This window comes from Leptopilina boulardi, unplaced genomic scaffold (assembly GCF_019393585.1).
Source record: "Leptopilina boulardi isolate dan_hultmark-lab unplaced genomic scaffold, ZJU_Lbou_2.1 LbouV2_266, whole genome shotgun sequence".
In the NCBI taxonomy this organism is placed as follows: domain Eukaryota; kingdom Metazoa; phylum Arthropoda; class Insecta; order Hymenoptera; family Figitidae; genus Leptopilina; species Leptopilina boulardi.
The window spans coordinates 1169225-1194683 of record NW_026137825.1 but is presented as its reverse complement, the minus strand read 5'-3'; the positions used below and the strand labels follow the sequence as shown (position 1 = coordinate 1194683).

Sequence of the window (25459 nt, the reverse complement as noted above, 5' to 3'; positions counted from 1 at the left end):
AAAGATTTAAGAAAAAAGTTCCCTCAAGTATATTACTGTCTCTATTTACCCTAAAAAATTGAAAACTCAGGGTAAATGGAGACAGTAGCTTATTATTATTAACCAAATTGACAAAAATCAAAAATTCAAGTGAATTTCTGTTATGGGAGTCATAAGGAGTGAGAAAAAAATTTTGGTATGATTTTTAAGTCTGTTTTCTTTGAAATGAGAGACAGAATACTGAAACAATTTGACTTTGATTTTCAAGTTTTTATGCATTTGAGCGATAACTTTTTTTTTATCTTGCTGCCAATTGTCAAGATAAAAGCTTGGCAATACTCAAAACCTCTTGTAGGTGATCTAAGGTTAAAATATTGACGTTGAACGTAATTTTAAAATTGTAAATTAAGCTCACCTCTTGTCCCAATTTACCCCAACTGATCCTATAATTTTTATTATAAGTATATTTTATAACAAAAATTATAATTACAGACGCACGAACAACATTCCATTTGACAACTTTCTTATATAACAATTTTAAAATCATTATGATTAAATACTTTTATCCTTTAAAAAAATAATTACGATTATATAATTTTATCATTAAAAAAACTAATTATAATTAATTATTAACATTATTTTATTTATAATTACTTTACTCCCTAACTGAAAATTTTCCTTAATTTTCTATTTTAATTTTGAAATAACTAAAATTTTCAATTTAAATCATCATAAATACCGAATGTAATTATAAAGTGCTTTTCAGCTTGTTTATATCTCCAGTAAATTATTTTACAATTTTATATATATTGTTTATTAAATGACGTTAATTACATAAGCGAGTGAATAGAAAATATTTTTTTTTTTTATCAAATAGTTGAATTTAAAAAAAATAATAAGTACCAATGTCAACATCAATTAACAGTTAACTATACAGAGGGACATTAATGGATTCTGTCAGAGAAAGAGAGGATGAGAGAGACAAGAGAGAGGAAGAGAATATTCAGGATGTGTAAAACTGAAATGTGGAACCTCGATAAAACTACATATATATATACATATTTGTGAATAAGTTTTGCCTCAGTATTAGTGAGAAAGGCGAAGGACAACCAACGATGGGGGCTTTATTATTGGTTTTGTTTTTGAAAGTTCGTTCAATATAATAATTTCAAGCTCCAGGGGGGATTTTCATTAATTAATTATTTCAAGAGGAAGAATATATATATATATATCAGTATATTGTGAAATCCATTATAATTGGAACATTTCACCAGCCATTATAAATTATTATTATTGAATAATTTTTTGTTTTTGTTGTTAATTTTTTCATTGATTTTGGAATATTTTTTTTATTTGATAATATTTTTCAGCTATATTCTCTATTAACGGGAGTTATCTATAATATAATTAAAAGAAGAAAGCTTCGAAAGTAAAATTTTTTTTTAGAATTTAAATACCCTAAACAATGTTCCATATAAGTTTGGTTTATTTCGATGCTGTCCTGTTACAAAGGACAGGATTTATTGCCATTTGTTATGGTTAAATAAATTTCTTGATTCATCTATAGAACAATGGTTCAACGATTTTGAAGGGAACTTTGGGTATTCTCTTGGCAAGTTTGCACATTCTAATGACTCTAAACTTGTCCTTTGAGAATTTCTCTTAATCAACGATACAGCATTCACGTAAACGGAAATTGCTCGATTTTAGATTATAATGCATGCATTTAAATAAATCCATTTTTTTACTTTTGTAAATTAATAAACCACTATGCATTAAAGAATTTGGTTGAATTGATTTTGAACCTAATTTTTGGATGTAAATTAAAAATTTAGTAATGTGATTTTATTGATGTGCATAAATAATAACTATATAATTACAGTAATAAAAAGTTGGAACATATTTTTAATTCCACTTTTGTTTTTTAACTAATCGTATCATGATCTGACTCTAAAAATAATTCTAATTCCAAAATAATCAGAATTTAATGTAATTATTATGTAATTTTGATTGTATAAATACAATTTGCCACTTTAGTGTCAATAATGTCATCACGGGGTGTAATATTGAAAGCGCTACTAATGTCACCAAGGGTCAATAATGTTGGCAAGACTATCGCCTTCGATCCCCTTAATGATTCCGTATTAACAAACATTCCCCCATGCATAGTGCTGTCAATAACATTGTCTCTGGATTTCAATCAGTCATTATGCCTCGACACAGTACATGACCACATTTCACCTCCTCACGAAGTCACAAGGGAAACATTTCAAAAAAAAAAAAAAAATTATTCATTAACTTTTATTGAATTAATCGAAAAATTGTCCTCTTTTTCTGAAAACAATTTTTTTCGTTAATTCTAGCGAACAAAATTAAATGATTTTAGAAGGGGATTTTTTAATTAGGTATACAAGATATTTGGCTTCTATAACCTTTAAAAAGTAATTTTTGGGCAACTCCGATTAAGAGTTAATCAGTAACCAATCATGAACGATTAGGGATTTAATCACTAGAGTTGGTGAAACTGTTCCAATGATTTGGCACAATAATAGGTAAATTATTCATCATTAATATAAAACAAACCTTTTTTTCATACATAACGGAAAGGAATTTTCCATTTTGGTGATTTCGAAAAAATTATTTCAGAATTTAAAAATTTTACAAAAAAAAATAATGTCCCAATGATTTGCCAGTCCTCTTTTTCTGAAAACAATTTTTTTTCGGTAATTCTAGCGAACAAAATAATTAAATGATTTTAGAAGGGGATTTAATTAGGTATACAAGATCATTGGCATCTAAAACCTTTAAAAAGTAATTTTGGGCAACTCCGATTAAGAGTTAATCAGTAACCAATCACATGAGCGATTAGGGATTTAATCACTAGAGTTGGTGAAACTGTTCCAATGATTTGGCACAATAATAGATAAATTATTCATCATTAATATAAAACAAACCTTTTTTTCATAAATAACCTCAAAAAGGTGGCATTTACTAAAGTAGAATTTTGTAAATAGTGAAAAGAAAAATGTGAATTAAAAAAAGGAAAATCGCTTTTGATTTTTGTCGCACATGATTCTTTATGGGAAACGGGGTTGTAGATTAGAGTTAACTTGGAAGAGAGTTGAGACGTTTCTCGCAAATTAGTGGCACACCAAGAGCACCGTTGTCTCGTCCGCTTTGTCAGGCTATTCTCCGTTCCAATTCAACCCCGTTTCCTTCGCAAGATAAACTAGAACACCTTGTACATACATACATATATACACACACACGAGGATAAACAAAATTACCCAACCACTTGACTCCGGCAATATTGTTTCTACCCGCAAGGTCATTGTATTCTACAATTATAATGTGAGCGCATGTAAATTTGAAAAGCACGAAAATTTTACTTTGTAGTTACCCAACTCGTTAAAAACAATTTTCACATTTAGATTATCAATTCGGTTTTTTAAAAAACAATTTTCAGGTATTTTTTTAAATACTTTTGTATAGTTTTATTATTATAAGTTATTTTTAAAAAAAATTTTAAATAGTTATCGGCCTTTAATCGATCCTTAAAAAAAGAAACATAAATATAGTTTATTACTATATCGTGGCTTTTTAAATTCAGATCAAAAGTTATTTGTATATAATTAATAATTTATAATTAAGGCTTTGGGGTCTGCTAAGGTAACGATTGCTATGGTAACTGTTATCATAGCAACTATACGACGGACGGACGCTAAAGCGAAACTATAAGGCTTTCAGCACCTGAGACACGAAACCCTAAAAAAATAATATTAATAATAATAATAATAATATTATAATTAATTAATATTAATTACCATCATCATGAAAAGAAGAAATAAACCGAAATTTCATTTATAATAATAGAGGTAGCAAAAATTTCCCTTCTGCTATTTAACTACTGTGGTAATATAAAAAAAAAAAAAAAAAATTCGCCGAGAAAATAATTGAAGCGTTTTTATTTATCTTATATAACAATGCTGTAATTTAGCGAGAGATTATGAATAATAAATCAAAAATTCTTGCATCTTGCGCTTTTAGAATTCTGTTTTAGAAAAGTTTTGGATTCAGGTTAACGCATCTCATTTCTGCTTATTTACCAGCGTTAGTAAACTTAGAAATCTTTCATGCGTTTTACGATGCTGGAAATCGTTTATCTTAGATTCCCAGCAAGACGAGGTTGGTTATCCCTGTGCTATATTACGCGAAATGAATAACAGTTTAGCTCCAGAGAAAAGGGGAAACTGGGCCGAAGATGTATATATACATATACATATATATATATATATATACAATTATATTCTAGCGCGCATGAATTTCCCTCAAGATTTTCAACATGAAAGCTACAATCAGTTCTGAGAAATGAAGCGGGTACATGATTAACAATATTCCCTATCAGGTTATTAGGATCTTTATATAATTTCTCAGGGGTTAATTAACTTTTTAATTTCTTAGTTATTTTTTTTTCTTTAAATAAAAATAGAGAAAATAATTCATTAACTAAATTAGTTACTAGGTATTTAATACTTTTTAGCTTTTAAATTTGTTTTGAAAAAAAAAAAAATTTTGTGGCTGGCTATAGAAAGTTTAAGTAACGTTTTTACTGTGTGCGGTAGAAATGTGGGCGGAGAAAGTACACTGCGCGAACCAATCAAAAACGAGCGTCGTCGCGCAGCGTAACCTTCACTATCGAAATTGCGCTTGCGCTACGACAACTCTCTTATTGGTCGAAAAAAGCGCGCTTATTTTAAATACTTAATAATAAGAAAACGTTATAAAAGCAATATAAAAAAAAACATTTTTACTATTGAATTTATTTATTTTTTTTTTGTTAATTATTTTCTTTTCTAATAAAAATACTAATTTTCCTAAAATACTTTAGTATATAATAATAATAATAATAATCTAGATTTATTAAGGTAACGAAAAAAAAATACAGAGTAATGTACAAAATAAATAAATAATAATAATAATAATAATAATAATAATAATAATAAAAATAATATTAATAATAATAATAATAATTTTTAAAATAATAATAAATAATATTAGAATAATAATGAATAATTAAAATATTGACAATGAATTTTACAAATGGGTAAAATTAATTTTTTTTTATAATTATTGCAATATGGAAAAAAAGAAAGTTAATTTTTGAAAAAAAAATTTCAATGTACATAAAATAAATATGGTGAATTACAGTTTGTTCTTTTTTTTATTTTTTAAAAAGAAAGATTCACTTTATTCTTTTGACGCTGAGGATCAAGGGTAGATTTGCTTCTCGTGTTTCTTATATTTCTTGAATGATAATTTTTTATTTAAAGTGACTCCTCACTGCAAAAGTCTGTCTATATATATATATATATATATATATACATTCTGTGAAAATTCTAGCGGAATGGTTTTTAGTAAAGAAATTCACGTTTTTAAATGTGTATTTAAATTTTTAACAAAATACTATACATAAAACATACAGATACAAGTGAACTAAAAATACCTCTATAATAAAGGAAATAAATTTTTTTTTTCAATATTATTCGAAATAAAATAAACTAAAATCTAATTGTTTATTAACTTTTATTATTTTTATTATCTATTTTATTATTTTATATCATCTTTTTATTATTAAATTAAAATTTATTATTAATTTATTATTTTATATTAACTATTTTGACTATTTTATATTAATTTTCTTTTATTTTATTTTTATGATTTAACTTTTAGTTAATATATATTTTTTAATTTATTCCCCTATTTAAATGTGTATGCAATTTATTCTTTCTCTTGTCATCAAATAAAATTTTTAAATTAAAAAAAAAAAAAACAGTTAATAAAATTATTCAAACAAAAAAAAAATTTTTTCCCTACATTTTATCAAATTTGAAGCAAATTGTTGCATTAAAAACTTATTTTTACTGTGGCGGACAGCATATATATATATATAGATGTTAAAATAAAATGAGAATTAGAAAAGGGGAGAATAGAGAACTTTTCAAATGTATATTATGCCTTTATTCAAGCACAGGAGAGTTATTAGTCTTTCATTTGCATTCTCGTTCCGACCTACGAGGCTCATTGTAAGATAAAAAGACCTGTTTTCTGTCTCCTTTCGGCAAAAAAAAAAAAAAAAAAAAAAAAAAACAACGCAAAATTCTATACCAAGACCACAATAAGATAAGAGAAGTTGGTTAAAAAGCTTTGAATAAAGAAAGTCAACTTTAAGACAATGAAATTAACAACAAAAAAAAAGGAAAAAAAAAATAGAAACGACTTTTAAGAAACTCTATCATTCATTTTGCAAAATAGAAAGATCATAAGATTTTCATAAAATGGGTCAACGATTGTGTCAAATATAATTAATTACATCATTACCTTTTCCACGACGATTTATTATATAAATATTTATTATTATTATTATACTATTTATTATTATTATTATTATTAATTATTAATTAATTTACATTTTGCAGTTAATAAATTATTATTTATTTGACATAAATAAAAATTTCTAAAAGGAAAAATAAAAAATTGTATTCCATTATTTTTTAAATTAAATTTAAGTACAAGAATTTTTCTAATATTTTATATCGGTTTTTTTTACTTTTCTTCTATTTTTAAATCAATTTTCTCATTTTTCAAAAATAAATTTTCAAAATTTATAATCAAAAAGAAAAAAAATCTGCATTACCGACTGTCTGTAAAACATTAATTTATGTTACCGATCGCCAACAAAACAGTGATCTACATTACCGACTGTCGGCAACTCAGGTAGCTTGATTATCAATCGTCGGTAAAAACTGTGCCCTACATTTTCGACAGACGGCAACTTTAACTACTCATAACCACAAAATATCGACGATAGGTAAAACAGGTATATCTATATTATCAACAGTCGGTAAAAAGATTTTTTTACCGACTATAGTTAATGCAGTTCACTGACTTACCGATAGTCGAAACTACTTTACCGTCCGTTATTTATGTAATTTTTTTTACCGACTGTTGGTAATGTAGATCGCTGTTTTACCAACTGTCGATAATCTAGTCGGTAAAAGCGGCAAATGTCCAAGATTGCTAGTAAATCAGTAAGCTTTATTATCGACGGTCGGTAAAAAAGCGATCTATATATTATCCAAAATAATAAATAGAGAAAATATTTTTAGAAAAATTAACAAAAAAAAATTTACATATTGTAATAAAATATTCAAGTTTGTAGATTTTCGAACAAAAATTCCTTTGTGTAAAATATTGAAAGAATTTTTTTTGTTAAATTACGCTTAACATTGTGTGGCATTGGCAAGCGGCATTTTCTCAATTTTTCAACATCAATATCAGCGAGAGGTGAACTCTATTATATCGTTCGGTATAAGAAAAATTAGAAGAATGTTCAGTAATAGAGAATGAACAAAAAAAAAAAAATGAAATAAAAATAAAAGAGAAAAAAATTTAGGTCGCCAGGTCAAGTCACGTAATTATAAACTAGCAGTTTTCTCTTGTTTGGGATAAAAGTGTGCTCATTAAAATTGGTTAAGTTCCTCTTTGTTTATACATTCCGTCACTATATTCTTTAACACTTCAAAAAAAAAAAAAAAAATTATTATTATTCCTTTTCATTTTTTTCATCTTCTTACACTTTTTCTTTTCTTTACTTTACTTTTCTAAAGATCAAACAATGTTTTAATTTTTTTCCCTACTTTTTCGCATAGTAAATTATTCTTTTTTTAATTAATTAATTAAAATAATTAATTGAAATAATTAATTGAAATAATTAACTAAAATAATTAATTAAAATAATTAATTAAAATAATTAATTAAAATAATTAATTAAAATAATTAATTAAAATAATTAATTAAAATAATTAATTAAAAATTAAAATAAAATAAATTATTTATTATTCAAAAAAATTTTGATTATTTCGTTTTCGAAAAAAATAATTTTTTTTTTAATTTAATTTAAATGAAAAATTATATTATTTTTAAAAAATTAGAAAAATTTAATTTGAAATGAAAATTTTTAATGGAAAATTTGTTTTTTTTGTATTTTTACAGACAAGTAGTACAAATTTATGGGGTGATTGGATGGGAGTAATGCATGGAGATGAAATCGAATATGTCTTTGGTCTTCCACTCAACACGTCTCTTAAATACACCGACAAAGAGCGTGAACTTGCACAGAAATTTTTATCAATTTATTCCAATTTCGCTACACATGGGTAAGTTAAAAAAATTTATTAAATATATATAAAAAAAAATTCTCATTTTCAGATGTAAATTTTTTTTTTATTCTTAAGAAAAAATTATTTTTCTCTTTCTCATGGAAAAATTACTCTACTTTGCATACATTTATTTTCAAAACTGAATTTTTAATCTGTTACTTCAGATAACAACTAAAATAATTAATTTTTTTTATTTTCAATATTATTATTTTCATTAATATAATTTTTTTTATTATTTTTTTATATTATTAATTTTGCTTCCTCGTGGAGGAAGCTTTGTAGTCCTTTCGTTTATAAAACTTTTCAAAGTGGAGGAAACAAATTTTTTTCTTTGTAGAAACATGTTATATGAGATCCTGATCAATTGTCCGGATGTATGTATGTGTGTGTGGATCCCTTTTTTGTTAGAAAATAACTTTAACAGGTTTTAAAGGATTTAGATAAAATTTGGTAGGCTCATTTATCATATTAATATCTCAAATCTGACCAAAGGATTTTAAAAAATACCCAAAAAAAAAATTTATCGTCTTTTATCCAAAAATTTATTTTTTAATCGAAAAAATTTTTAAATAGAAAAATTTAAGGTTATATATAATAAAATCGTATTCCTTACGTCAAGACGAATCGATCGATATATATAAAGTATAGTTTTAATTTAAATTTAAAGAATTAATGAAAGTTAAAAAATCAAAAATTCACATTTTGGCTATAAAATTTTGTGATTATTTAAATTGAAGTTTATATATGAAATAATTGTATTCCTTACGTCAAAACGAATCGATCAATATATATAAAACATACATTTGAGCTAAATTTAAAGAATTAATGAAAGTTAAAAAATCAAAATCACATTTTGGCAATAAAATTTTACTTTCTCCAGGAGGAAGCAAATTTTTTTGCTGATCGTAAAGAGGAAGCAAAATGTTCATGTAATGATCATCTGAATTTACAACTTTTTTTAATTATGTTATTCATCATTAATATAAGACAACCTTTTTTTAATTTTGTTATTTATCATTAATATAAAACAAACCTTTTTTTTAATTATGTTATTCATCATTAATATAAAACAATCTTTTTTTAATTTTGTTATTCATCATTAATATAAAACAAACCTTTTTTAAATTATGGTATTCATCATTAATATAAAACAACCGTTTTTTAATTTTGTTATTCATCATTAATATAAAACAAACTTTTTTTTTAATTATGTTATTCATCATTAACATAAAACAATCTTTTTTTAATTTTGTTATTCATCATTAATATAAAACAAACCTTTTTTTTAATTATGTTATTCATCATTAATATAAAACAACCTTTGTTTTAATTTTGTTATTCATTTTTTTTGTTATTTTTATTATTTTTATTATAATTTTTTTATAATTTTTTTTTAGTAGTTTTTATATTATTATTTTTATTATTTTAATAAATTTTTTTTAATATTATTGCTTGTATAATAATTATTTTTTCAAATAAAAAAATTGTATTTTATTATTATTATTATTATTATTATTATATTATTTCTAAAAAATAAATCTTTTAACAAAAAATTATTCCATTCATTTTCTTTTTCTATTTTTAATTCATTAATAATTAACATGTCTGATAAGTTTTTTCATTTAATAACTCGTTAAATTTCTTTATTAATTTTTCAAGAGTTTATTTTTGTCTATCTCGTACTTAATTGACATTTTTTTTGTCATATTCGAATGCTGTGTATTTTTAAATATAAAAAAATATATATATATATTTAAATAATACTTTATTTTTTTTTTACTGCTTCAAATTTACTGAGTGGACAATTTGTTTTATTAAAAGGGCACCTTTTCTTTATGTTTGTGAGTTATATTTCAAGTAGAACATATCAATATTGGTGCTGACATTAAATTTAATTTTCTCTCGCAAAAGCACTTTGTCGATTCGTAGTTCAGTTTTTAGCTTCTATTTATAAGTCAATTTTAAAGTAATTGCAAAATTTAACATTTGCAGAGATTATTGAGAAAAAAAAATATATATATATATATATGGAGCGCTTAATTATCTCAATAAAATTTATTAACAATTATTTTATTATTCCACTCTACTGGATTCGATAATTTTTTTATTTTTTTATTAAATTGAAAGATGAAAAATATCTCTTTTCAACGTTGCGGATAATCTTCTAATTGCCTTTTACAATAAACGGATTTTTGAAGATTAAAAAAATATTGAAATTTGCTTTCAAAAAAAAAAAAAAAAAAAAAAAATCGCGAATAGAGAAACGAATTCCAATAAATTGAATTGATTTTATTTTTTTTTATTTCATTTTAATATACTTCCTATATTAAATATTTTCGAAAAGACAAATTGAAGAATTTGTGCGAATTTTGTATTATTTGATGATGGAAGATTTTTATTTTTTTAAAAAGGAATCCGTGATTCTCAAGAAGTGAAATGGACCAGAAATGTGATAAATCTTAATGACTCTAAATCTCGATCGATTATATAGTATATATATATAGTAAGAGCGAGATTTCGATTGAGAGTCGTTAAAATGAAAAATTGCTTTTTCGTGTGCCAGTGTCAAAGGCATTTTATCAACTTTCGACTGTATATCAGACAAACAACTTTTTTTTTCTCTCAAAAGAAAATCATTTTTAACCTATATTTTCTTTCATCAATTTGCAATTATTATTATAATAATTCTCGTCGAAATCGTCGTTACGAATCGAGAAAAAAAATAGTTTTCTTTTTTATTAAAAAAAATAACAAATAAAACTTGAAAATAACATAAATAAAAAAAAGTAACAAAAATAAGAAACATAAACAAAAATTAATAACTTAAATAAAATTTAAAAAATGTAAAAGAAAAATTAAACTTAATGATTAATTTTTTTTTAACTTTTCAAATATTCGAAAAATTCAAAAGAATTTTTAAAATATATAACCAAAAAGAAATTTAAAAAAAATCTGCATTACCAATCGCCTTTAAAAGGGAAAATCTCTATTATTGGTCATTGATAAGTCAGTAATCTTCTTTATCGACTGTTGTTAAACCGGTCATCTGCATTACCGACTGATGGTTACTGTAACTACTAACCAACACAGAAAACTGTAATTAAATTTACTATATTCATGTAAGATTAGAAACCATTTTTTGGAAAGTCGATAAATCAGTGAGCTATATTATCGACGGTCGGTAAAACAACGATCTACATTATCAACAGTCGGTAAAAAGATCTACATAAATAATGGTAGGTAAATGTTTCGACAGTCGGTAAGAAGCGATCTACATTATTAACAGTCAGTAGAGAATCTACATAAATGACGGTCGGTAAATTAGTTTACTACATTCTCGACTGTCGATAATTTAGTTCACTGACTTAACGATAGTCGGAAATGTAGCAAACTAATTTACCGACCGTCATTTTTTTTAGATATTTTTTACTGACTGTTGATAATGTAGATCGCTTTTTACCGACTACTAGTTAATCAGTTAACTGAATTATCGACAGTCGGTAAAAAGCGATCTACATTAGCGGTTGTTGGTAAATCAGTAAAATTTATTATTGACGGTCGGTAAAACAGCGATCTATATTAAAGTGTAGGTTAAAAATGACAGCTAATAAACTGTCATTTTTAACCTACACTTTTTAGGTCGATTTACAATTATTTGCAATAAAAAAAAATAAAGAACATAAATAAAATTGTAAAAAGAAAAAATAACCAAAATTTCATTTTATTTTCTACATATTTAAAAATTCAAAAAAATTTCCAAAATTTATAACCAAAGAAATGTCAAAGAAATTTAAATAAAAAACATATATATATATAATACTTTATATGAAGAAATTTTTATATATAGTTACACGAAAGACACTAAATTTTAGTGGAGAAAATTTAAGGGACATAAATTTTACTTAATAAAACAAAAAAAAGAGGGGGTGGGAGAAAGTGTGTGTGTGTGAGAGAGAGAGAAACAAGATGAATAAAGGTAAAATTTTAACGGGAACGAGTATCATTTTCTAATTTAGATGCCGAGTGAATATAAAAGAGAATCGATTAAAAAATATTCTTTTCCCTATATACAAAAGCCGGGGATATTTTATGCAATGGTCCCTGATGTAAAATAATATGTGTATGTGTGTGTGTGTGTACTATACACGAATCACTTGAAAAGCAAAATATATGTATGACACGTTTATAACCATTGATTTATTTTATAGAGTTTGTCCCCGTAAATCGCAATAAAATTAAAATCAAATTGTGCATGTGTATGTGTATATGTCTCTATAAAATAAATTGTCAATAATTCTCACATTATTCAATATTTGTTTTTCTAAATTTTCAAAGAAATAGCTATAAATTTTTTTTTCCAATATAGAAAAAAATATATTCACAATGATGATTTACAATTATTTTTTTATCTGTTAAATTTTAGAGTTAATAAATAGCCATAAAATAAAAAAGAATAAATATTTTTAAAAAATTATTAATGAATTTAATTACCAATCGCTGATAAAACAGTGATCTGCATTACCGACTGTCGGCAATGCAGGTTACTTGAGTATCGACCGTCGGTAATCATGTAGCTACATTACTAACTATCGGTAAAAAAGCGATCAACATCCGTGGCTATTAGTAAGACAGTAAACGATATTATCGACGGTCGGTAAAACAGTTATCTACATTATCAACAGTTGGTAAAAATCTACATATGTGACTATCGGTAAGTTAGTTAACTGAATTATCGACTATCGGTAAAAAAATCAATCTACATCCGTGGCTGATGGTAAATCAGTGAGCTACATTATCGACGGCCGGTAAAAGAGGGACCTACATTATCAACAGTTGGTAAAATGGATTTACATATATAACGGTCGGTAAATCAATTAGCTACTTAACCAACTGTCGGTAAAAAAGCGATCTACATTAGTAGCTGTAGGTAAATCAGTGAGCTCTATTATCGAAAGTCGGTAAAAAAAGAAGTAGCACTGTAGAAACAGGAAAATAATTTTTTCCTTATGCAAAATTTTACTAAAATGTTATTTTTTTCATTATTTATTTACTATTTCAGAATAATTAAAATAAAAAAAAAATTAAAGCCAAAAAAACTATTTTTTTTTTTGTAAAGAAAGATAACGTTGCAGAAAAGAGAATAAAGAAAAATCTCATTAACCAAAGGTCGTTTGAAAGTAAAGTAGTTTCGGACAGTTTTGTATGCAGAACCACTTTATCTTTCCTTTTTTCCACTTTTTTTTTTTTGTTTTGTTGTGAAAAATGAAATGCAGAATGAAAAATGCACTTTTCAGGGAATGTACACATTGGTGTGACGAGAATTTTTCATCAGAACTACTTCTTTCGTGTTTCATCTCGAGATTCTCATAAAGGCCATTCTCTCTGTTACAATTCCAGAAATTTCCCTGTAGGGGTCAAGTTCCTTTTTTTTAGCGTTTGATAATTTTTTTTTGCTTTATTTGCCTCATGTCACGCACATTAGAAATAAATTTATTTTTCTCCTACGAATTATATAATGTGCGTGACATTATCATTCTTTCGCTGATCATTATCAGCATGTTATTTTTCAGATTTTTAACTTGAAAAAATAATGCAATAAAAAAAATTAATATTCTTTTAATATTTTAACTGCTATCTTTTGTAAAAATTTCGAATATTTTTGACATCAATTTATAAATTAGAAAAAAAAATGTAGTAACTTGAGAAATCCATTATTAAGGAAGGAAATTTTGAATTACGTGATATAGAAACATTTGTTTGTTTTTTTTATCGTATCGTTTCATTTTTTCTTTTTTTCAGGGAGGTAATTTGTAACCCTCAAATTCATTTCGACATTTCGTGTCTCCCCTTAATAAATTCGGATTCTTTAATGGCTTAAAAATGGTCATAAATGCAATTTTGAAATTTTATAGCGCACGCAAAGTACATAAAGGGTGTTTTCTCTCTCCGTGTTTGAAAATTAAATCACATCATACATATATATATATATATACGACAAAGATAAACTTTTAGCCGATAAATTTCTTTTACATTTGTTTCCTTCCTCTAAACTATAAGAATTATTTTTTTTCTATTAATTTAAATTTCGTTTAACAATTTTTTCCCCAAAAATTCAAATATTTTAATTAGATTAGAAACCATTTTACCGGACGTCGGTAAATCAGCGAGCTACATTATCGACGGTCGGTAAAATAGCGATCTACATTATCAACAGTCGGTAAAAATCTACATAGGTCGGTAAATCAGTTAGGTACATTATAGATGACCGGTAAAACAGTGACCTACATTGTCAACGGTTGGTATAAAGATCTACACATATAACGGTCGGTAAGTCAGTTAAATACATTACCAGCTGTCGGTAAATCAGTTAGGTACATTATCGACGGTTGGTAAAACAGCGATCTACATTATCATCAGTCGGTAAAAATATTTATATTTGATATTAAATTAATTAACTACATTACTTTCTCTAAATTATAATAATAATTTTTTCCTATTCTATTTTAATTAGATTAGAAACCATTTTACCGGACGTCGGTAAATCAGCGAGCTACATTATCGACGGTCGGTAAAATAGCGATCTACATTATCAACAGTCGGTAAAAATCTACATAGGCGACGGTCGGTAAATCAGTTAGGTACATTATCGATGACCGGTAAAACAGTGATCTACATTGTCAACGGTTGGTATAAAGATCTACATATATAACGGTCGGTAAGTCAGTTAAATACATTACCAGCTGTCGGTAAATCAGTTAGGTACATTATCGACGGTCGGTAAAACAGCGATCTACATTATCATCAGTCGGTAAAAATATCTATACTTGATGGTAAATTAGTTAACTACATTACTTTCTCTAAATTATAATAATAATTTTTTTTCTATTCGATTTTCGTTTAACTTTTTTATTTTCGCCCTCCAAAAAAACAGAAATTTATTTGATAAAAAATTAATTATTAGTAGGAAAATTATTTTCGTTGATATTTTATAATTTCGTGAAAATCGGCATTCTTTTCTAAAGGTTAATTGCTCGTAAGCGCAATTAGACTCTCATCTTCCGCAACTTCAATGTACTGGAATATAGCAGCAGTAGATAATCGAGATCGTGGTAGATGAGGCAAGTTCTCGCTTTCAAAATTAATCGCTCCGAAGACATGGCCTCCTTCCGTTTGACCCAGGGTGTGTGTGTGTGTGTATATATATATATATATGTATGTGTTAAGATTTCCCTCTCACCATATTTCGATATTCGGGAAAAATTATATCAAAATAGGAAAAAAAAAATTCCAATGATTATAAAATCGAAAAAAAAATGAAAGCAAAAATTTTTTTTTTTCCAAAACAGATAAATTTTTACTCGAAGCCAATATCATATATATATGAAAAGAATGAATCAGAAAAGAACATAAAAACCATATGGTGTCATGAAATGTTTAAACGACATTGATTTTTCTCACGGAAAAGTTGGTCAACTTCAAAAAAAGTTTTAGGTCACTGAGCATGACACTGGAAATTTTTTTTTTTTATATTTATATTGGATCCACAAAATTTTGAATTATTATTTTCCAATGTTTGTATATTTGAAATTCACTTTCACAAAAAGTTTTATATAGCAGGAAAAAAAAAATTCTTGACATAAATTTTCAAAAATATTTTATATTAAATTAAAAAAAAAATTTTAATATGAACAAATTTTCCATTATAAAAAATTTTTTTTGAAGGTAAAAAATTACTTTTAACCCCCCTAAATAATAAATAGAAAAATTGAATTTTTTTTTTTTGGGTAAGCAAAAAATTGACTTTATTGGAATTGATTTTTTTCTTTCTTTCTTTTTTTTTGCAGGAAGCCAGTTGAAAGCGAAGTTGAATGGCCGCCATATACGAGAAATGATCCTCGGTATTTTATTTTAGATGCCGAAAAGAGCGACATGGGAAAAGGTCCTCGCATGACCGCCTGTGCTTTTTGGAACGAATTTCTTCCTCGACTAAAAGGAGTACCTGGTACGTGCGCATCTCGACATCCTTTTCACTGTTTTTCCACCATTTTACGGGCTTTCCTTTACATTTTTTTTTCCCTCTCCCTCTTTTCCCACCCCTCATCAAAACCATTTTCCTAGAGCTCACACAAAATTTTCACCAACATAAACAATACTTCTTCAAAAAAAAAAAAAAAAAAAAAATTTTAAGCAAAAAAATTTCTAAAATTTAATTTTTACTAAAATCATTCAAAAAAAAATATCTCATATTGAAATAATAAAATCTTTTCTATATATATATATTATTTCATAATTTAAGAATTTCAAAAGTATAACTGACAATTATTATAGTATATAAAAAAAGCAATAAGAATTAATTTTAACCTAGAAATATATTTCCATTTTTAGGTCGATAAATTGATTTTAAAGACACGACGACGACTTTAAAAGTTACCTCAGTAAATTTCTTTTTTTTTAAAGTCGTTTTAACGTATTGAATAATTTATAAAACCAATTTAAGCTGATTGCACAAAAAAAATGAGAAACAATTTTTTAAAAAAATTGAAAAATCAACATATTCAAAAGTATGTCAATGACTTAATTATATAATGGAAAAAAATGTGTATATATATATATATAACTTAAAATAAATTTATATTCTTGTGACCCTTTTAAATATCATTGGTCTTTTATAGCCGCGTCTCTCTGTATGTATATACATATGTATATTATCTCTTATTTTCATATTGTGTGTATATATATACATATATCTAGATTTCCAGACATTCCTCGAACTATGTGACAGGTTGAGACTTGTTAAATAATTCAAAGTTCAGAAATCAATGATAAAACTTTAGCTTAAACTACCATTTTTCTATAATCCAATCACTATTCATCATACATGTTTTTAAAATCTATATCACTGACCTCTTTATATTTTAATAATTCACTTATATCTTTTTTATCCGCGTACAAAATCAATAATCGTTTTTTAATTTTCTATTTTAGTGTCATTTTTTTTTTGGGGTAAAATTTCATCATTTCCATTAATTATACACTACATGGATAAAAAAAACTTCAAAGTCATTAACAATAGTCGATAATATAGATAGCAATTTTGCCGATAAATTTTCAATACTGAAATATGTATTACCGACTGCCGGTAAAACAGTAATTTATATTACCGATCGCTAATAAAAAAACGGAAATCTGCATTACCGACTGTCGGTAATTCAGCTGACTTGATTATCGACCGTCGGTAAAAACGATATACGACATTTGCGACAGACAGTAACTTTAACTACTAGTAATGATAATAGGCTGTAATTAATTTCATAAATTAAATAATTTTCCTGACTATTATAAAACAGTGCGCTACGTTACGACTCCTGATAAATTAGTAATCTTCTTTATCGACTGTCGTTAAACCGGTCATCTACTGATAGTAACTGTACCTACTAACTACCATAACAAACTATTTTAAAAAAAGTTCTTATATTTTAATCAAATTTGAAACCATTTTACCAGACGTCGGTAAATCAGTGAGCTCCATTATCGACGGTCGGTAAAACAGTGATCTACATTAACAAGTCAGCAAAAAATTTACGATAAAACAGTTAAATCATTTCCGACTGTCAGTAAAAAGCAATCTACACTCGTGGCTATTGGTAAATCAGTAAGTTACATTATCCACGGTCGGTAAATAAGCGATCTACATTATCAACGGTCGTAACAAAGATATGCGCATATAATGGTCGGTAAATCAGTTAAATATTTTACCGTGTGTCGGTATTTCAGTGAGATATGTTATCGGCAATTGGTAAATATAGATCGGTATATATAGATTTGCGTATACAACGGTCGGTAAATTAGTTAGCTACATTACCAACTGTAGGTAAAAAAAGCGATCTACATCTATGACTATAGGTAAATCATTATCGACAGTCGGTATTTCAGTAAAATATATTATCAACGGTCGGTAAAACAGTAATCTACATTATCGATTATCGATAACTGTATCAAAACTCTAACTCCCTATAACTACACTAACTGCACAAACTATAATTATCTTTTTTATCCATCAATCTAATATGAAAAAATTGACAATTTTTTTTTCAGATCCAGAACCAGAAGCATGCAACAGGGTGATAGCATCGAGTGTCTCGGCAGGTGCAAATCGGCTAATTTCATGTCTTAAATCTGCTCACATCTTTTTGCTTCCCATCCTAATGGCAATTACTTCGATTATGTAAAATAAACAAAAAAAAAAAGAGGAAAAAAAAAATTGAAATGATGACCCTTCTTCCAGTAGTAAAAAAAAGAAAAGAAGAAAAAGACCGAATCAAGCGGTAAAATCAACCCGCAGGCACGGACTTCCGCTTCAAGATGAACGTCCAGGTGCTTTTTTTTACAATATAAACTCCACATTCAAGGAACAGTTTTGCCTTGAAAAGCAAAAAAAAAAAAAAAAAAAAACACACACAAAAATATTTTCAATTTGCAAAACTGTACACAGAGAACAAAAAAAAAAGGAATGAATACAAAATAGAAAAAAGAAAAACAAAATGTGCGAAAGAATTGAAAAAAAAAGTCGAGACAAAAAAAATACCGACTCTAAGAATGCGACGTGCTATATGTGTATCGTACTATATATATATCTTCATATATATATATATATGAATTCAATCAAATTGATTCTCTCACGAAATGTCCAACGTTTCGAAAAACTATAAATATATAATATAAAAAAGAGTTTCTAAAAAGAATGACATGGGAATTTTTTGAATCCCTGGTTTTTGAGCTGGAACCAACTAATAAACAAACAAAAAAATAATAAAAAAAAAGATCAAAATAGTGCTAGGCTTTTACTTGAAATTTTGCAAAAAAAAAAAAAACAACCAACAATGTTTGCTCTTTTTCTATAGAAAATACCAAAAGTGCTTCAGAACTCAATGGAAGCACTCACCAAATATATATATATATATTATTTTCATTGCCTTTATATAAATATATATATATATATATATATATAAATATATACCTTTGAGAAAAATTTTCAATAAAGGATTAACTATCCAAGCGAAAATAGTCATTTAATCCTATAGGGAATTTATTTTTCTCAAATCGGTATGTTTTCAATATATATATATATATTTATAGAAATATATTAAAAAATTTATTTTTAAGTTAGATTGGAGAATTTTTTTTTCATTTAAAAGAGTTTTCTTTTTTAAATGTTATTGTGCTTGAAATGAAAAAAAAATTGTGTTTTCTCACAATGCACCATCACGTGTGTCTCTCTCTCACTTTTTATCTTTCTCTCTCTCTCTCTTTCTCTGTGATTTTTAGATTTCCTATAGATGTGCTTTTTCAATATTATTCATTATTGCACTTTTAATATCCAAAGTGAAAAAAAAACCAGAGATACACAACACGAATTATCCATAAAAAAAAAATAAAAATTATGCAATTTTCTATATACTTTTAAATTAAATTGATTAAACACGAGGTATAATCATTACGAATTAGGAATGAGGTCAATTGTCATAAAAAATAGATAATATAATGCAGGGTTTACTTTTCTGCGCATTGCGAGAGTTGCAAATTTTAAATATATATTCTTTTCTATTTACTGCGAAAAAAGAGAGAAAAAAAATTATTAATGACAAATTTTTTTTTTTAAAAACATAAAAAACGATTAAAATTTTTTTTTAAAATCATCTTTTAATATTTTAATGATACGAAAATTTTATTATTATATTTTAATAAAGAAAAAAAGTGACATAATTTTGATCTTTGTTATATACCATCAGTCGGTAACAGAATAATATCTGTTTTATCGACAGTAGCTTCGATTATTTTTCAGTGCTAAATGACGAAATCTACAATACTCATTGTGTGTAAATTCTCTTCTTTACCTATAGTTAGTAATGCAGGTTCGTCATATACCAACAGTCGGTAATGCAAATTTCTAGCATACCGACGGTAGATATTGTAAATTCCTCATTTACCAACCGTTGGTAATGTAGATTTCTACCTTACCTACAGTGGGTATTTTAAATTTCTCATATATCAAAAGTTGATAATGTAGGTTTCTAACATACCGACCGTTGGCAATGCAGATTTTACATGTACCAACCATGTGTATTGTAAATTTCTCATTTACCAACAGTTGGTAATGCAGATTTCTAACATACCGACGATGGATATTGTAAATTGCTCACATATCAACAGTTGGTAATGTAGGTTTTTACTTTACCAACAGTGAGTAAAGTAAATATCTCATATACCAACAGTTGGTAATGCAAATTTCTAGCATACCGACGGTGGATATTGTAAATTCTTATATATCAGCAGTTGGTAACGTAGGTTTCTAATATACCTACAGTGGGTATTGTAAAGTTTGCATATATCAACAGATGCTAATGTAGGTTTCTAACATACCGACCGTTGGTAATGCAGATTTCTAACATACCAACGGTGGGTATTGTAAATTCCTCATTTACCTACCGTTGGTATTGTAGATTTCTACCTTACCTACAGTGGGTATTTTAAATTTCTCATATATCAACAGTTGATAATGTAGGTTTCTATCATACCGATTGTTGGCAATGCAAGTTTTACATGTACCAACCATGTGTATTGTAAATTTCTCATTTACCAACAGTTGGTAATACAGATTTCTAACATACCGACAATGAGTATTGTAAATTGCTCATATATCAACAGTTGGTAATGTAGGTTTTTACTTTATCAACAGTGAGTAAAGTAAATTTTTCATATACCAATAGTCGATAATGTAAATTTCTTGCATACCGACAATTGACAATGTCGGTTTTACATGTACCGACAGTGGGTATTATATATTTCTTATATACCAACTGTCGGTAATGTAAATTTTTTATGTACCAACTGCTGATAATATAGAGACCTTTTATACCGACTGATATATAACCGAGTTTTCTAACTACATTGCTGACAGTCGGTTAAGTAAAAAATTCTTTCTTTACCGATTTAAATCCAAATTTAACTAAAAGGCATTATTAAATGTATTTCAAAAAATAAAAAAAAAAAATTCGCTAATGTAAAAAATTTGATACTTCGCAATGCGTGAATTGGATACACAAAAAAAATGCTAGAGAACCAATAAGTGATGTATATTAGCATAAAATGAACATAAATATATTATAAATAAATAAATGAATATTATAAATATAAAAATATAAAGAGTATATATATATATAAATATAAATCATGTTAAGAAAATGTAAATAATTAACATTCGATTTTGAGTGAATTATAAGAAAATGAAAAAAAAAAAAATTGTAATACGTATATGATCTATATTTAGGCATTTAGAGCGATTTTGAAAATTAAGTGATATAAAAGCATTCAGTGTGTAATTTGCTCCGTGAATTTAGGTCGATGATCGACGACGTTATAGCACACTAAAAGTTCTATAGAATATAATTATTATATTAAGCGAAGCCTAATTTCTAAGGCGTGGCGTCAGGACGCTGTGCACTGAGAAAATTAATTAGGACACGCGTTTGTTAATTGCGAGGAAAGTTTTTCATTTTGAGAAAAAAAAAAAAATTTTTTTTTTTCAATGCAAATGAAATTGAATTGAATCTTTTTTTTTCTCTCATTTATTATCTCTTTTTTTCCACCATCATTAATTCCTTTAAATTATCTTATAATTTTTTTTTCTTTCTTTTTACCCTCTTGATTTGTATTAAATTATGTATGATAGAGACACAAAAATTTTTTTTTAATTAAGAAATATTGTTGAGAAAAAAAATTTTTAATTTAGTTTTTGAATTAAAGATTTGGATATTAATAATTAACAATTTCGAAAATAGAAAGGAAAAAAAATTGTAATTTCTATTTTATAGTTCTGGTTTACTTTACCATTAGTCGGTAAAGTAGATCGCGCTTTTACAACCAATGGTAATATACCATTGTAGAAATCTACATTATCTACTGATGGATACTCATCCATCGAATCGTAATGCATATTTAAAGTCTACGTTGGTAAATCGACAATCTACATTACCGACATGTCGATAAGTAAAACATAAACATTTTAAAAATTTATTTTTGATTCGAAAAAATAAATTTCTCAATTCAATTTTTATAAAAATAAGTTTTTTGACTTAAAGAAATTTTTCTTTTCGTACATAAGGAAAATAAAAATAAAAAAAAAACCTCGTGAAGAACAAGGGCGTTGTGACACGATTCTTCCATTTGGTACATATCACCTAACATATACAGGTAATGATAAAACATTATATAACGAAAATAAAAAAAACAGATTATTGTATTGTTATAATCTAGAAATGCAAAGCATAGCTCGATCGGATTATATAATTATATAAAAAAAAATTATATATACACATGTATTAAATATAAGTATAGATTTTATGTATATATATACATATATGGATATATAATAGTATATAATATAATTCGGTATTTTCATCAGAATGACGACGAGGCTTATTATCTATCAAATGTATTATGATTATTATTTTATTATTTTACAATAATAATAATAATAATAATAATAATTATTATTATTATTATTATTATTATTATTTTTATTATTATTATTTTTATTATTTTTATTTTTATTATTATTAAACATTATTATTTTTTTATTATTATTATTATATCATTGTAATGGAAATTTCAGTTTCCCTTTGGGGGAAAATATCGAGAGCGAGAGAGAGAGAGAGAGAGGAAATTTTACGGAATAGTGTCGTTGAGAGATTACATAGAAGGGAAGAGAGAATTTTCACGAACGAGGTAATAAGGAATATATTGCATCCTGTGCATCGATCCCCGATTCCATTAGCCAAAGCCAAAGTAGAAAACTGATAGTTAATCTAATCCGGAAACTAAACCGGGGAAAATATTTTTCTTTATCTCAACATCATAAAAAAAAAAATGTCATCTAATATGAAGATTAAATAACAAAAAAAAATAAATAAGGATTTAATTTCCCAAGCAAAAAAAAAAATAAATTCTTTTATTCTTGATATTAAAAAAAAAAAGAAATAACACACTCTTTGAGGAAAATTCACTTTATTCCTTCTATTTTTTTCACGAACAAAAAAAAATTTCTTCCCTTTGACGATAAAATTATTTTTCCCATTATATGATTTTTCTTTTTGATGAAAAAAAAAAAAATTTGTGTTCCCTATAAAATTGTTTTTTTCTTTTTTTTACAATTGCAAAAAAAATAATTTTTCTCAAATTTTTAGAAATTTATTTTTTCTTAAAAATTTATTCCTAAATTATTTTTTTTTTTAATTTTTTTATTCGTTTTCTAGAAAAAATAGAGATTTCGTCAATTCTTTTTGATTGAAGAAAAAAATTAAACATTATTTTTAATTTCTTTCTTTTTTTTTTTTTTAATTATTCGTTGAGAGAAAAATGAAATTGATCAACGAGTGATAAAAAAAAAAAAGGAAAAAAAATTTGTCACAGTAAAATTTCCTCTCGTTGAGATTTCCTGAAATTTCCATTTCTATGAAAATATTTTTATATGTAAATATAACAGATGCTTTTTCAGCCGTATGACGCAGCATTGAAAATGTCGCGCGAGAATGCTTAAAAAAAAAAAAAAAAAAAAAAAAAGAAAATTTCTTATGGATGTAAATTATTATTATTATTTTTTTTTTTTATGCATGCACAAAATTATATGCGAATGACAATGCACTGAAAGAGCTTATTTCCGCTCTTCCCACACGAAAAAAAAAGAAATTTTAATTTACAATATAAAAAAAAAAATTTTTTTTTACAAATTTTTCAGATAAAATTCTGGAAAATTAAAATTCAAATTTATGCTTAAAAAAAAAAATTTCAACTTTTGTTTTAAGACAAAAAAAAAATTTTTTGGATAATACTTTTGATCCTCTTGCTATTTTTATTAAAATTTTAACGAGTCATATATATGTATATGTAAATATAGAGGCAAAGTACCTTTCTTAGAAAATCATAAATTTTTGTGCAACTTGAAAAAATTAAAAACGAAAAAAAAAAACATTTTTTACATGTTGCTACAAAAAATAAACCCCACATATCATTAGTGTCGATAAAAAAAAAATTCATGCAAATATATATATAGATAAAAAAAAAATAACTTTAGAATTTAGTGCGTTTAGATGTTGTGCATGAAAACTATTTTCACCGTTTTACATCGTTATTATATTGTTATTGATAAAAAAAAAAAAAAAAATTCATATTTCTATTTTGTCATGAATGTTTAAACATAAATATCAATAGAGTCATTTTTCAATTTTTTTTCCTCTTGAAATATTATTTATATTTATTTTTTTCATTAAAAATAATTTTTTTTTTCTTTCACTTTTATTTTATTTCCATATTTTTTTTTTTTTCTATTACGACAATTATTTTTTATTCATTCCAATTTATTAATTTATTTTTATTACAATTTAAAAAAAAAATATTTATTCATTTTTTTATTAAAAATTTATTTATTCATTTTTATAATAAAAATTTAATTAGAATTTTTTTATTATACCCATATTTTCTGTTTAAGAAAAAAAATTACATTATAAAAATTTACATTTAAAATCAATAAAAAAAAATTATGTGAAAAATATATATTTTTTTTTATTTTTCGATAAAATGACTCTATTGTACAATCATTGCAGAGTTTCGTCCGAAAAAATGGAATAATTCAAAAGTAGAATTAAAAAAAAAAAAAATATTTGAAAATTCAAATAATCAACTTAGTTAAAGATTTTTAAAAAAAATCTAAAGATAAAATAATATTAAAGAAATTAAAAAAAATTCTAATATTTAAAAATGTAAAAATTTAAAAAAATGCAAAAAAATTTAATTTAAAAAAAAATTAATAAAAATAAACAAGAAATATAAAATTAAAAATAAATTATCAAAAAATCGGAAAATTAAAAAATATTACTTATTCTAAAAACAAAATAAATAAATAAATATTACAAAAAAATTTTCAATATTAAAAATAAATGAAAAAAAAATAAAAGAAATTTAAAAAAAAAATTAAAAAATTAAAATACCCTCTAAAAAAAAAATTAAATTAGTCAAGGAATTAGAAAAAAAAAATTTTTTGTTGTCATTCTAGTTATTATTATATTAATCATTGTGTGAAATGCCAGTGAATTTTGAGTGGTTTGAATATATTCCACTAATTAAACAATTGGACCACGTGTGTGAAAATACGCTTCAGCAAATTTGACAAATTTATTCTCCCTCGAAATTGATTGATTCGATTTCAA

The 25459-nt window shown here is 25.2% G+C and overlaps 1 protein-coding gene across 1 annotated transcript in view; it reads left to right on the top strand.

The window, feature by feature from the left end:
* The window catches only part of LOC127281377 (acetylcholinesterase-like), a 171940-nt gene extending 153133 nt beyond the window's left edge, over positions 1-18807 (top strand). Inside the window, exons 4-6 of the mRNA XM_051305066.1 lie at positions 8032-8195; positions 16043-16200; positions 18294-18807. Of these exons, the coding sequence (XP_051161023.1) occupies positions 8032-8195; positions 16043-16200; positions 18294-18427 (456 nt within the window). The 3' untranslated portion in view covers positions 18428-18807. The remainder of the gene's footprint in view (positions 1-8031; positions 8196-16042; positions 16201-18293) is intronic.
* Positions 18808-25459: the final 6652 nt, after the last annotated feature.